The 14,518-nt window shown below is 32.6% G+C and overlaps 1 protein-coding gene and 1 pseudogene across 2 annotated transcripts; both read right to left on the bottom strand.

Annotated features, from left to right (window-relative positions):
• Positions 1 to 3,398: 3,398 nt before the first annotated feature.
• LOC107086170 (sperm acrosome membrane-associated protein 4-like) lies at positions 3,399 to 5,292 on the bottom strand. Of its 2 annotated transcripts, none has more exons than XM_015376954.1 (3): positions 5,131 to 5,292; positions 4,664 to 4,774; positions 3,399 to 3,660 (listed from the first exon to the last, which is right to left on the bottom strand). In XM_015376954.1, the coding sequence occupies exons 1-3, from the start codon at positions 5,180 to 5,182 to the stop codon at positions 3,437 to 3,439; spliced, it is 387 nt and encodes a 128-aa protein (XP_015232440.1). In that variant the 5' UTR covers positions 5,183 to 5,292; the 3' UTR covers positions 3,399 to 3,436. The 2 variants fall into 2 exon arrangements, 1 of the variants encoding a protein (XP_015232440.1); XR_001481293.1 differs by lacking the exon at positions 3,399 to 3,660 and adding an exon at positions 4,178 to 4,221.
• Positions 5,293 to 8,970: 3,678 nt separating this feature from the next.
• LOC107086156 lies at positions 8,971 to 10,487 on the bottom strand (annotated as a pseudogene).
• Between the last annotated feature and the right edge of the window lie 4,031 nt (positions 10,488 to 14,518).

Below are 14,518 nucleotides of genomic sequence, written 5' to 3'. Positions count from 1 at the left end.
AAATAGTGACCTATATTAATATTTTAATAAAAATAAAAAAAACATCACTTTAGTTTTTGTTGACACTACAAATAAAGTTGTTACTATGTGTGTACAGTATCTCTCTATAAAGCCCTGTTTATACTGATGCATACTTCTATTCAGAAGTTAGGGGGGTGTTAGCTCCTCCTTGTGGTAGTCGGGGGTTCTACACTTCCGGTGAGAGGTTTTATTTCACATATGGATATGTTACATTGATTTATGGCTCATAGTTGATTTAAATATCTTAAATCAGTCTGAGTAGGGCTGATTAGAGCCCTAATATTTCTGATATGCAAATGGTTAGCAGCTATTAGTTAGCTGTTAACATGAATCTGACTGGATATTTTCCCTCTCATATGGGCAAAAACTGTGTTTTTTTATTTATTTATTTGATTTCCAGGCTCTGATGGCCTTTCTTTCTTCTTCTTCTTGGGTCTCATTGGGATATGTATCAAAGAATAATTTATCTGAAGGGATATCTAAAGATGAAATCCTGTCTCTGTGAGTGACTTTAATAACCAAGGTTTGAACAGGCGTCCATGTATCCAGGTTACGTTGGTGTATTAGAAACCTATGTATGCATGAGGCTTAAATATCTGGATTAGTCATGTGTCAGAGCCTGGCTTAGCAGTTTAAAAGAGTTAAAGGTGGTGGCCTTCCCAGAGGCTAAAAATTAGCTCACTTTTCCTGTTCCAGAACCTGTTTAGATTTATTGTTTAGGATAAATTGTCTGGTAGGGATATCCAGTGGTGTCAAAGTTTAAAATATCGAGCTTTTAATTTAAAGGGAAGTTAAAGAACTTGGAATTGGAATCTCAAGGTGTACTTCCTGTCACTGCAGCCACACAGTTTGCTGCATCTAGGCAATACATGTGTCTAGAATGCAATCTGTTTAAATAAATATTTCTACCTAGACGGAAGGTAAAATTGTGTTATGAGTGGCTCAGTATCATAACAAAAACGGGAGATCATGCCACAAGTATGGGTGCACAAAATCACATCTATTAAAGACTATAATGGATTGAAAGTTTTGGTTTCAGCAGTGTAGTGTGAATGCTTGAAAGTGATTTGTATGTGTGAGTATAAGTTATGTAATGCAAAAACAAAAGACAAACTCAAATGTGCATAACCAGTTGAGGATGAGGGCCAGCTTCATATCTTTTACTGGTTTTCTTGACACAAACCAGCTGTTGAATCATCCTTTGCTCAAATTCACATGCATCTGCTGCCATGGTTAAGCAAGCTCTGCTCAGCACTGGTGGTAGGAGTTTCCTGCTCTGCTTTTAAAGGGAAGAGAAAATTCTTGGAACTTTCTGGACAGTCTTGAACACCTGAAACATTTTGAAATTCTCACCAAGAAGATCTTAGTAATCTGGAAAACTTGTGCTTTGAGATAACTATTACTACCCAAAAAAAGGTACTTGTTTTTCACGACAGATTTCATTTATTTATTTAATTAATTTTTTTTTTTTACTTTTCAACAACTTTACCTTTGCATATTGTAACACTTTACTTAAATCAAATAATTTTATATTTTATATTAAAACTAAAGAAGAATTGTTTTGTGTTTGGAAATGTTTAACCTTTTAAGGAAATATGCATCTAATCAATTTGCAAAATAATCCATCTGAGTTGTAACCACAAAAAATAAATTATACATAACGTTTGCAAGGATGCAAAACATTTTATTTTCTGTGATAAATCATTGCAGATGCTTCTTTTTTTTTTTTTTTTTTTGCTTGCTAATTACGGTAAGACAACGAAGATTCTTGATTCTTGATATTTTTCGATGCATTTTTCGATCTAACCACTAGAGGGAGACATTAGATATCTAGTATCGGTCTAAACTTTTTAACAAGCACATTATTTAACTAATGAAAGAAGGTTGGTAAACTGTACTCTATATGATGAGGTTATATAAATAGTACTGCGTTTGTGTACTGTGTGGGATCTAAACTGGGATCCAATGAAATCCAAGCTAGAGGCTGAAGTTTGGTATTCTGTTTTTTTTTGAGTAAGTGTGTTTAATCCAAATGTGGTTTTTGTTTTATGCATATTTTTTTTTTTTTTTTTGGTTAAAAAAATACAATAATTTATTGTCAACATAAAGACTATATTCTGCTGTAATTGCAACTTTAATGTGCTTGTGATCCTCCAGAGGGCGTTGTTGGTTTCGAAATGACTTGTAGTCAGAGCGGTTCAACCTGATTTATCAGATGATCTGATGCAAACAATAGACAAACTGCAGAGCAATTATGCGGAAACATCCCACAAGCTTGTATCATGCAGACGGAACATGCCTCGCCAAGTTGGGGTACAAAGATTTACTGTCTACAAAAAGAAAAAAAAAGTTATTCTTGGTACTGTGGTACCTTCTGGGTTAGGAAGTAATTTCTGCTTTATATTTCTAATTTGTGTAATATTTCATTACGCACCAACATAAATTTTATTCAACTCTTTCTAGTTTTCTGGACCTTTTAGGCCTCCTGTTCTACATTATAGGAGTATATACAGTACAGTAAAGGATAATATTGAAGTCTGTAAAATATCTTCTGAAAGATTTTTAATGCTTTAATTAAGAAATGTGTACTAAAAGACATAAATAAATTGATAAATTCTACAACTACATCAGATATTGAAAACAATACAATTCACAACTAAAAATGTGATTATTTAGATTGTCTTTAAATTATGAATGTTGAAATGTGAAACATAGAACTTGTGTGGGACATTACTTCAATCATATTTTATTTTTAATGGTATTTTATATTTGTTTAAACCAGTTGGCAGAGTTTTTTTTTTTCCAAATATGGATAATTCTTTCCTAATTGTAGAGAATCTTTTATTTTTTATTAATAAATTATTTGCCAATTTTTGTTGAATATAAAAATCTCTCCATGTTTATTTAATTGTTTTTTTAATCAAATGTGCAATATAACTAAATAATTAGCTTAACTATATTTATAGATATTTCTTTAATAAAATTTCTGTTAAACACATCCAAGCTAAAAATATTATATCTTATACAAAAATGCAGTTTTTAAATGTCCTTGCTGGTTTTTTTTAAAGTCCCTGCTTCACTGTGCTTTAGAGAGAAAAAATCAAAAAGATTCATTTCAAAGCTTTTATTGTTTTTTTTACAGTAATAAACTTATGTGCATCTTTATCTAAATGATAAATTATGACAGTACAGACTCAGTATTAGTTAGTATATTGGTATGATGTTTGACTAAAACTCCAAGAAGCCTAATAAAACATATGACCTAATAAAATGCAGTTGGCAAATATTCTGACAAGCTGTTTAACTGCTCCTGTTTCAGTGTATTTGTAAGAAAAAAACATATTTTTTTTACAAATCTTTTATTGACTCAGCATTAGTTACATCAGCTTTGAGCAATGATTGACATCATGTCTGACTAAAACTCCAAGGAGCCCCACAGTGATGACAGGATGGCAGCACAAAGGGCCACAGTCAGAGGCAGCTGGACAGAGGAGGCTCCGTTGCACAGGTCAGTGTTGCAGCAAGTAATGCTGCTGGTGAAAGCAACACCGAGGATGGATCCAGTTAGGGCCGATCCACACAGGTCCGAATCTATGCAGCCCTTACTGATCAGGGTCAGGGATTGAGAAGCATTGAACTCTGAAATGACCATAAACAGGAACTTCTGCTAATACTAATACATCAAACAAACATTTCAGGATGAATTAGTCTTTTATAAATTTACTTCAGGAAAACACATTCTTTAAACTAAACAAAATAATTTAAAATGTTATTTACAAAATATTTATGCATTCATAACCCTACCATTTTATTCTGCAAATGTATCTTTTATGCTTGATTTACATCCATTATCTTTTAAGGTTTAGAACACATTTTGCAACAACATCTTGCAATACTCATGTTTTGCATTTCATTGTAGGTAATAATTAGCAGCATAAGTAGGTTTTCCCACAGCTTCACTTGCAGTCATGGAAACTCTCTTTTGCTTCGATCTTTCCCTTTATTTGTTTTGCACAGAGATAATCTAAGAACAAACATCATTTACTCATTAACTGTATGAAGTTTGGGGTATAAGATCTTCTTGACCTACTTCTCCACTTCTGCTCTAATCAACAGGTCTAAGCTGCTGTTACCTTTTGTATTTCTCCTCCCACTNGCAGCCCTTACTGATCAGGGTCAGGGATTGAGAAGCATTGAACTCTGAAATGACCATAAACAATTTATCATTATAATAATTTATAATAGTTGGCCTTATCTAAGTAAAGTACTGTTCAAGACTGTATTCAGTTTATTATGATGTAGCTATACAAACCAAAAAGTGATGCTGCTACATAGGTGTTCTCCTGGCATTGCATTTTTTTCCAAAGAGGCTATAACTTTTTTTTTTTGTACTTTATATACCATACTGTTCTCAACTATGCTTACTTTTGACCTGAGGAATAAGAGATATAGTCTATTTGCAGTTTCTCAAAGCACAGAATTTCCCAAGACTGGCTGCAGTGTGAAGGTCTTTATACAAAAGGAAAATCTTTCTTCCTGGAAATTTTATGACTATAAAATATTTTGGAAATAACCTTATACTCCCCTGATGGGTAGAATATATTTTTTCTCTGTACTTGATAGTAACACTGATTTGTCTTACGTGCTTGTCCAGTGTAACAACTCTCTGTTAAACTGCTACATGAGACGTCATTCCCAAAAAAGCAGTTTCCAAGTACACCAATCTTGCATTGTTTGCAGTCCAAGCAGCTTGCTGTTGAAGGAAAAATACCAAGAAAAATTATATATTATACAAGTGCATATGTATATGTATATATATATATATATATATATATATATATATATATATTGAGAGAGAGAGAGAGAGAGAGAGAGAGAGAGGAAACATAGTATTTTCACAGATTCCCATGAAACGTTAACATTTTTTAACAGTAAAGCAATGTATGTACCACTTCAATATGCAAGCAAAAAAAAACAAAAATAGGTTAGTGAGAAATATTCCATAATAAGTTCTAATTAAAGAAAAATAGCATTAATATATCTTAAACACAGAATAAAATGTCTTATTGAAATGCCTATTGAATTACGGTAGCTGTTTAGTGAACTTACCTGCAGCAATCAGGATGCTGAGAACAACTATTGATTTCCAGAAAGAATTCATTTTTGACAGGCTTATAAAAAGGGAATCTATATAAACGATTTATAAATGATTTACAGGTTCAAATTCGAAGCTGTCTTAGCCAAAGTGAAACAAGCAACATCTGAGAATGAGACAAAAAGAAAGTGATTTTGATTAGAAAAAGACCAATCAGGCTTTGCTTCTTTAACTTATTTTCATCAAGCAAAAATGTAACTCCACCCAAAAATACCTTCCTTAAATGAAACAGAAAGTCTCACACATTCCTATATTTAAACAAGATAATTGGAGCTTGACATTAACTTTTTGCTCACTGACCCCTGTGGCTAGTGGTTAAAAGCCACTCAGCATTTTCACTAGCCACATTTTTTTATTGTTTAAAAATGATGTTTAATATGATTCAAGTTGACTTAAACTGGCTTCACAATTTTGTTGGCAAAAGTGCATTAAACAGCATTTTTTCAGTCTTCAATTCAATTCAGTTCAGCTTATTTATATTGCGCCAAATCACAACACGTCATCTCAAGGCACTTTACAGTTCACCAGATCATACAGTCAATCTTCGTTTCTTTCTTTCTATCATTTTTTCTTGTCTGCTCTGGTGAGTGCTGGTTTGAATGCGCAGTAAAAGCTTCAAAACCATGTTCTTCACAGGGACTACCTAATTAAAGTGACATCGGTCACGAACAGACCATTGTTGTGATAACTGCAATGCCCAGCCAGCTTGGACGCCATATTATGTTGGGATACCTTAAGATGTTTATTGCCCTCCCTGGGAGGGGTGGAAAATATCTTTTTTAATCAGATATTATTCGTACTGTCATATGTTTTTTATGAACACACGCCCTACTGGCTGTGTGTTAGAACAACACATGGAAGTGTGAATCGAGCTCAAATCATGGTCAAACAGATAATTCTGCACATACAGGGAATGAGTTCACCACAACTTCCATTCAAACTATATGAGTTTATTAACAAAGTCATTCAGCTCCAAGTCAAACATATTTCAGTTAAAAACTCTTGACTAAAACTAGTGAAACTCAACTAAACTGAACTACAGTACTATGTACAAAGAGGAAGGGGAAACATGGTTGAAAACCATAATACAGTTTAAGATGGATTTGGTGTTTGAAAACCAAGTTTCCTGGCTGTTTCTTTCTCCTCGTGTGAGCTTTTCCTGATGTTTCCATGTTTTTCTTTTTGGTTTTGCTGTATTTTGTTATTTTTTGCCTCAGTTGCCACCTTTTGGACAATTAAATCTGCAAGAAACCACTTCAGCTTCTGTCTCTGCATTTGGGTCATCTTCAAACCACACAACCTGACAAAAGAAAGCATAGTTGGCAAGAAGGAACATAGAACAAGACCCAGAATATTGCAGAAAATCTGGTTTTGGGCAGATGATTCGATAATTGGATCATTTAGACAGCAGAGCAGAGATGTTTGACAAAAAACAAATGCAGAAAAGTTTAAGAAAATGTAAAATCTACCTCAAAGCATAAAACTGGAAGTTTTGGGACATTTTGCTGAAGTAGGACCTAGTCAGCTCATTACAATAAAAATACACTTTTTCTTTGTTTTAAAAAGGAAAAGGAAGAATCGTCTTTGCTTTTTAGGAAAATGTCTTTTTTTTTATTTCTCTCGTCCTTTTTTACTCAAAGGCACCCTTCATCTTTAAAGGTCTTTGTTAAACTCCTCATAACAATGTTCAGGTTGTTTGAAAGCAGGGTTTTAAACTCTCAGAGTATGAGAATTAAAAAAATAAAATAAAATAAAATAAAATAAATAAAACAAAATGGAAAAAAACTGCCTGCCCAAATTTTAACCCCAAAAAGTTGTTTTGACACAAATAAGAGTAATTGTGAAATCCATTTTTTCATAGTTCAATATTCACGTCCTAGCATACTGTATCAGTACAATAGATTATTTTCATTGAGTTTCATTGATTCACTGAATTTAAAAACTACTGGTTAAAATCTAGATCTTTGTTTTCTGACTCTCTTCCTTTAGCATTTGTTGGTTTTTCCCCAATGGCTCCATTTTCATCTCAAACTTGAACCAAAGATTTGTGTTTTATATCTTGAAAATGATCCTTCAAAAGACATTTGAGTTTATTAAATAGTGTGTGTTTGTGTTGTTTCTACAATGCACTAGAAAACTATGTTGATTGTTATCACCACCTATCAGTAGGAAGAGCTTCTGTCAGTGCCAGCTCCTCGTGACTCTAAACAAAGTTATGCATGTATGAAAAGTGATTGACCAAGTCAGCTGACCTTTAGAACAGAATAAATCACAAAAAGATAGGCTCAAAACTCAAATCTGTTTTATCAAAGACAAATATTTAGATACCAATCAGAAAAGTGCGGTCCAAGACAGGACTAAATACAGGCTCCACAGACTCACCTAGAAGAGAGTAAAGTATTTTTAATGCTAAGATTTTATCTGTTTAGCATACTTCCTACCTTTGGGGAGAATGCTCCCATATGAAGAAGTAACTAGTTACATTTACTTTACTTTTTGATAAAAAAAAAATAAACTTTTAGGAGTAGTTGAACAGTTTTTACGTTTTTACGTAAGTAATATTTTTGTGAGAGTATCGCTGCTTTTACTGGAGAAATATTTCTGGTTTCTCCACCCGCCTTGATTAACTTGAGCTTTTTCTGAGATCAGGTAGACGATAAAGTAAAAAGTAGATATTGTCGCTGGAAGTTCTTTATCCTTTCTTGACATGTATACCTACTGTAAAGACAAGTTTATTTCTTTAGCAAAATTCACTACAAAGACAGTTTAAAATGCTTTAAGTGAATTAAACTGTGAAATTAATTAAAAAGGAAGAATAAAAGCAGGTAAAGATAAAAACAGTCAGTAAAACAAACAAAATATTTTCACATCACAAACGTAAACTAATGATACCCGAGTCAACAGTTTAACTCTGTCAGAAACAGCTCTAAACAAATGGGTTTTTAACTTTGACTTAAAAGAATATCTTTGAAAGTTTATGAACACAAATTGGTTGTGTGTTAGTACAACAACTGAAAGGGTAAATGAAACTTAAATTATGGACACACAGTTAATTCTACACAAATAATGAATAGATTCAAAATACCCTGTGTTCAAAGTATAATAGTGTATTAACAAAACTCCTTTAAATCCAATTTCAAACTTTTTCAGTAAAAAACTCTTGTCTAGACTAATGAAACCCAACTAGACTAAGCCACTATGTACACAAAGAAAAAAAAATATGTTGTTGAAAACCATGCATTGATATCTCAGTTTGGCATGGATTTCTGTTTGAGAACCAACGTTTATCCTATAGAGTTTAAAAACATTCTTTGATAAAATGATATTGTATTAAATAATTAGCTTACTTAGAAACCAATAACCTTTTAGTTAATGGATTCTTTACCTTCTGTGATTGACAAATAGATAAGATGCTCCACTCAGAACTCAAACCTGAAAGAATATCATGCACGTGTATTTGTTTAAACCTAGATCCATTAGGCTGAGAATAGTTCATTTTTTGCACAAATATGGAAATGTAAATATAATTTCATCAAAAAAATAAAAAAATCTCTATATTTTACTGTTTTGTTCTATATTTATAGGTATTTTTTTCATAAAATCTCTGGTAAAAATTTATATGTATATATATGTCCTAATAAAATGCAGTTGGAAAATATCCTGACACGCTGTTTAAATGCTCCTGTTTCACTGTATTTGAAAGAGAAAAATCCACAATTTTTTTTTTTTTACAAAGCTTTTATTGACTCAGCATAGTTACATCAGCTTTCAGCAATAATGAAAATCACGTTGGACTAAAACTCCAAGAAGCCCCACAGTGATGACAGGATGGCAGCACAAAGGGCCACAGTCAGAGGCAGCTGGACAGAGGAGGCTCCGTTGCACAGGTCAGTGTTGCAGCAAGTAATGCTGCTGGTGAAGCAACACCGAGGATGGATCCAGTTAGGGCCGATCCACACAGGTCCGAATCTATGCAGCCCTTACTGATCAGGGTCAGGGATTGAGAAGCATTGAACTCTGAAATGACCATAAACAGGAACTTCTGCTAATACTAATACATCAAACAAACATTTCAGGATGAATTAGTCTTTTATAAATTTACTTCAGGAAAACACATTCTTTAAACTAAACAAAATAATTTAAAATGTTATTTACAAAATATTTATGCATTCATAACCCTACCATTTTATTCTGCAAATGTATCTTTTATGCTTGATTTACATCCATTATCTTTTAAGGTTTAGAACACATTTTGCAACAACATCTTGCAATACTCATGTTTTGCATTTCATTGTAGGTAATAATTAGCAGCATAAGTAGGTTTTCCCACAGCTTCACTTGCAGTCATGGAAACTCTCTTTTGCTTCGATCTTTCCCTTTATTTGTTTTGCACAGAGATAATCTAAGAACAAACATCATTTACTCATTAACTGTATGAAGTTTGGGGTATAAGATCTTCTTGACCTACTTCTCCACTTCTGCTCTAATCAACAGGTCTAAGCTGCTGGTACCTTTTGTATTTCTCCTCCCACTTGAGTAAACATATCATCATCAGATAGGAACACTGATTTCTCTTACGTGCTTGTCCAGTATAACAACTCTCTGTTGAACTGCTACATGAGACGTCATTCCCAAAAAAGCAGATTCCAAGTACACCAATCTTGCATTGTTTGCAGTCCAGGCAGTTTGCTGTTGAATGGAAAAAAAAGTTCCAAAATGTTAAGTGTATCTCATGGAGGCCTCTCATTTTCCATTTAGACTTACACATTTTTGTCCATACCTATAATTATTTGTAGCAAAATATTTGTTCCGAAATGGAGAACAAGTCAGCACAAGCTCTTAGTATGAAGTTTGGGAATATAAAATGGAAAGACCTTATTGTTTTAATCCCTCTCAAATAATCTCTCTACTGAAAATGTACCAAAAGTATTTTGAAAAGTTGAATTCTTTTGCAAATTTTGACTTCAAAAAACATTAGAGTAGAGGAAACAGAATGAGCCATTTTCACTGATTTCGACCAAAAGTTAATATTTTTTAATGGTAAAATCATGAATGTTACTCCTTATTTAAACAATACGGCAACAGAAAACAAAAGTAGGTAGTATTTAGTTAAAATAATTAATTAAAAAAGGAATAAAAAAATCTTAAAAGCAGAAAAAAAATTCTGTGTATTGAAATAGATGTTTGTTTGAACTTACCTGCAACAATCAGGATGCTGAGACCAATTGCGGATTTCAGGATGGAATTCATTTTTGGCAGGTTTATAAAAAGGGGAATCTATATAGGCGGAAATGTATAACACGTTCAGATTCTAGTATGTCTTAGCTAAAGTAAAACAAGGCACGCCAAATGGGGCAACAATAAAATAGTGACTTATAAGGAAGAGACCAACCACGTTTTGCTTCTTTACCTTCTTTCCATTAAAGAAAACAACCCCACCCAAAAATACCTTGCTTTAATGAAACCGAAAGTCTCACACATTCCTATATTCAAACAACATAAATTTGTGCAGCTTTGATGTTATGTTGGAATTTTAGAATATATTCTTTAGACTAAAAAAGGACTTCAGAGTGTGTAACATCTTTGGGCATTCTACCCAACTTTGTTTAAGAGGCATGTGTCCCTATTGATTACATTGGATTTATAGTAATGTATATCTTTACTAGATGCTCCGAACAATTATGATGATTCATCAAAGAAAATATTTTTGTACAAGTCTTCTGCTGTCCATCCTCATCTCAATTTCAGTCTTGATAATTGACATTCTTCTGACTCCAGTATTGAACGAGTTCTGCTTTGCACTAGACTTAGACAAACTTTATTGTCATTTTGTATACACAGGGTATACAAATGAAATTTGGATGCATACAGCTTTTCAACAGTTAATTGAACATTACCATTTATAAAGTGAGTGATCAACAATGTAAACAGTGTTGGAGAAAAGGAAAACCAGTTTAAAGTCATGGTGCAAAAGGCATTGATATGGGAAGGTTCAGTGGGGTGCAAAATAAATACAGTACATGTGATGCAAAATGCAGCAGACATTGAGTTGTGTTCTATTTATGGGGATTATGAAAAAAACAGCCATGTAGTGCAAATATGATGTTTTCAAGTGTCATACAGAGTGACTTAATTAGAATTTTTAACAGTTCAACAGCCTAGTAGCAGGGAAAAAGCTGTTGCAGAACCTGATGGACCTGCAGCAGGAAGATAGACAGAGATACACAGATTCAATATTTCAATCTGTATCTAGCAATAATAACTAACTAATACTGAAAAGAGAGCCTTGACTGGGTGTCATCTATCCATGCTATTCAGCCTATTTCTGCTGAATAGCAGAAAAGTTTTCCACTTTATCTCTGTTTGATTTATTAATACAGTGAATTTGAACCCTTACAGTGCATATTTGTTCTTAGGACTGAATTTGTTTACTGTTTTTATGACCTTCTTTTCTGACCTTGTACTAATCTCATTAATGGAGGAGTTTAGGACAGCCTCTCAAGGATCAACTTTAATGATGATAACATTACACTAAACAGAGCGCTGGTATAGAAAAGTATCAGGATTTGCAGATATCTAAATGGAAGTATTGGAATCGGATTTAAAGTAAAACCATGTAGATTGGTGCATTCCTACTGTGTACTGGTAGTAATTCTGCTCTGCAGTCAGAAGAAATTGACTATGACCTGGATGTCTGAGAATCTTCAACAGCATATTGCACTCCATTTTAGGAAAGACACCCTCGGAATAATGCACAAGTATGAGTAATTGCTTAAGAAACTTGCAGATTATAGGAACCATCTTCTCTGGTTCAAGTTGCATGTTTTCTAAGTCAAAGCAAGTTTTTGGGCTTCTGTATAAAGCTTCAAACTCAATGCTAATCCTGAGATTTTGAACTGAAAAAGCTTCCTGGATGGGAAGTGAATTGTTTTCAAACTTGGATACCAAGTCCAGGGTTTTTATTATTTTTATTTTATTTATTTTTTACTTTATTGGAATGGTACTAACATAATCCAGCTCATCAGTCAGAGGAAATTGTATTTTCTGGAAATTCTTGTACACAATGAAACATTTTTCAACCCAACTGAATCTCTCAGTTTTTCATTATCTAGAAAGCTTATGGGAATATTTCTTACTTTGCTTTTTGATGTAAACTGTGTTACATGCATGCTCTACTCTTTATGGATAACTATTGCTGAAACAAAAAGGCTGTTTTATAAGGATGTTTGTTGTAGCTATTGGTTCAACAGAGAGTTGTTAGCTGGACTCTTGGATATATTCTTTGTTGGATATATTCTATATGTCACCAAAGAGCACAACTAGTCTAAGAATTTTATATTTTAAGCTTTTCTTTTTATTTCCAATGGGGTCTTCTGCACATGCTTATCCTTATCTATAACTGCTTTTGATTTCTTTTTGCTAGTTATGTTTTCATCCTGAGCAGGGGATAAGAAAGAATATGCATCTCAATATTGCTTCATTATGGCTTCATGATGACAACAGATTCTCGGGTTATATGTTCAACTCCACTATTTCCTGAACTTCAGCCAGCTCATTTGTTTCCTGTCTTTCAGTACTGGACTGATTAATCAAGGTGTGTCTGGCCTCTGTAACGATGATGTCATTGGCCAGAGACACTGCAAAATATTGAAATATAAGTAAGTCATTTTGTTTCTTAAAATAAGTGATTTTTTTTCTTGAATTAAGGAGATAAGTGAGACACTTTGCTGATGGAACAAGATAATTTACCGTACATTTAATATAAGAAAAACTCAATTTCATTGTCTTATTTTAAGTGTGTATTAAGTGTGTGTGTGTGGGTGTGTGTGTGTAGGGGGGGTATTTAATACATTTTTGTGTATTCTACTATCATTTAAACCAAAGCCTCTTTTAAGAATACCAAATAAAATATTTTTTTTCACACATTTGAAGAATACACTGTGATTGTCTTTAGTATTGAAGAGACCAACACAACATAGTGTGCATCTGATCCACCAGAGGGCATCATTGGTTTCAAAATAACTTGTAGCCAGAGCAGTTCAACCTGTTTTATCAGAAGATAAGGTGAAAACAATAGACTGTTGATTAATATCAAGAGGAGAACATACTGAAAGCTTGGGTGATCAGAAATAAATTCACCAAGTTGGGACAGAAAGCTTTATTGTCTTAGAAAAGTTAAAACTTCAAATGACTATTGATGATACTAACATATATTCTGGGCAAATTACTGGCTTATATTTTCATGCTTTAAAATTAAATAGTTTAACTAAATTCTCTGGTTTTCTGCACCTTTTAGGCCTCTTACGCTAAATTATTGATGCATTTGGTTGTTATCTTTCTGATAGTAAAGGAGAACTTTAAGCTTGTCAAAGATCTCTTAAGAGTGTTAAAATGCACAAAAAGGTTATTCGAAACTCTGCAAGAGTTTGAATCAAATATCTCTATATATATATTTTATATTTTTCACATGGTAGCATTCAGGATCAAATATTTACATTATTGAACTGTGACTGATCAAACCAACTGATTAATTAACCTAACAAAGTCATATCACCTTTAACCATAGAATACTTTAATACTTTATTCTACCAACTGTCTCACCCTTCCCATGTCTGATTATCAAAAATGTTGTTTAGATTTAGAAAAAAATACATAATCAAATAACTTAAATTATATTAGGTGGAGTTTGTAGTGACTAAGATATGTATAATATAATAATAATAAAAACATAATAATAATATGCTATTATTTCATCATACTCTCAATAGTGATAATAAGAAAATATTAAATAATCTAATACATACTAAAGAAATATTTGCCTGCAATGTATGATAAAGGTAAAAAAGTTTGTTTAATAAGGCTTTTCTCGTTGAATTTTAAAATATTGTTAAAGTTTGACTTTTTAAAATCTAAAGTCCATTTTATCATTATTTGATTATTTGTAGATGAGCGAAATAGTTAATCTCTAACTTGTATAATATTCTTGTACATTTTAGATTATTATTTAATTTTGTATTATGACCTTATTTATATTTTTAATTGTTTTTGTTTAAACTTAGGTCCAGTTTGCTGATAACTTTTTTTTTTCCTTTTAAATATGGAAATCTCATAAATTCAACAGACTCCAAAAATCTCTCTATATCTGTTTTGTTACTAGAATTTCTGCAAAAACGAATAACTGGCTTGACCCTATTTTTAAGCATTTATGCCATAACATTTATGTTAAACATGTGCAATGTAACAATATCAGATCTTATTCAAATATGCAGTTGGCAAATATTCTGCTAGGCTGTTTAAATGCATGCTTCTCTGTTTTTGAGAGAAAATCCAAAACGGTTCATG

The sequence above is a fragment of the Cyprinodon variegatus genome, unplaced genomic scaffold, assembly GCF_000732505.1.
Source record: "Cyprinodon variegatus isolate N-32 unplaced genomic scaffold, C_variegatus-1.0 Scaffold144, whole genome shotgun sequence".
NCBI classification, from domain to species: domain Eukaryota; kingdom Metazoa; phylum Chordata; class Actinopteri; order Cyprinodontiformes; family Cyprinodontidae; genus Cyprinodon; species Cyprinodon variegatus.
This window is presented reverse-complemented; position numbering and strand designations above follow the sequence as displayed.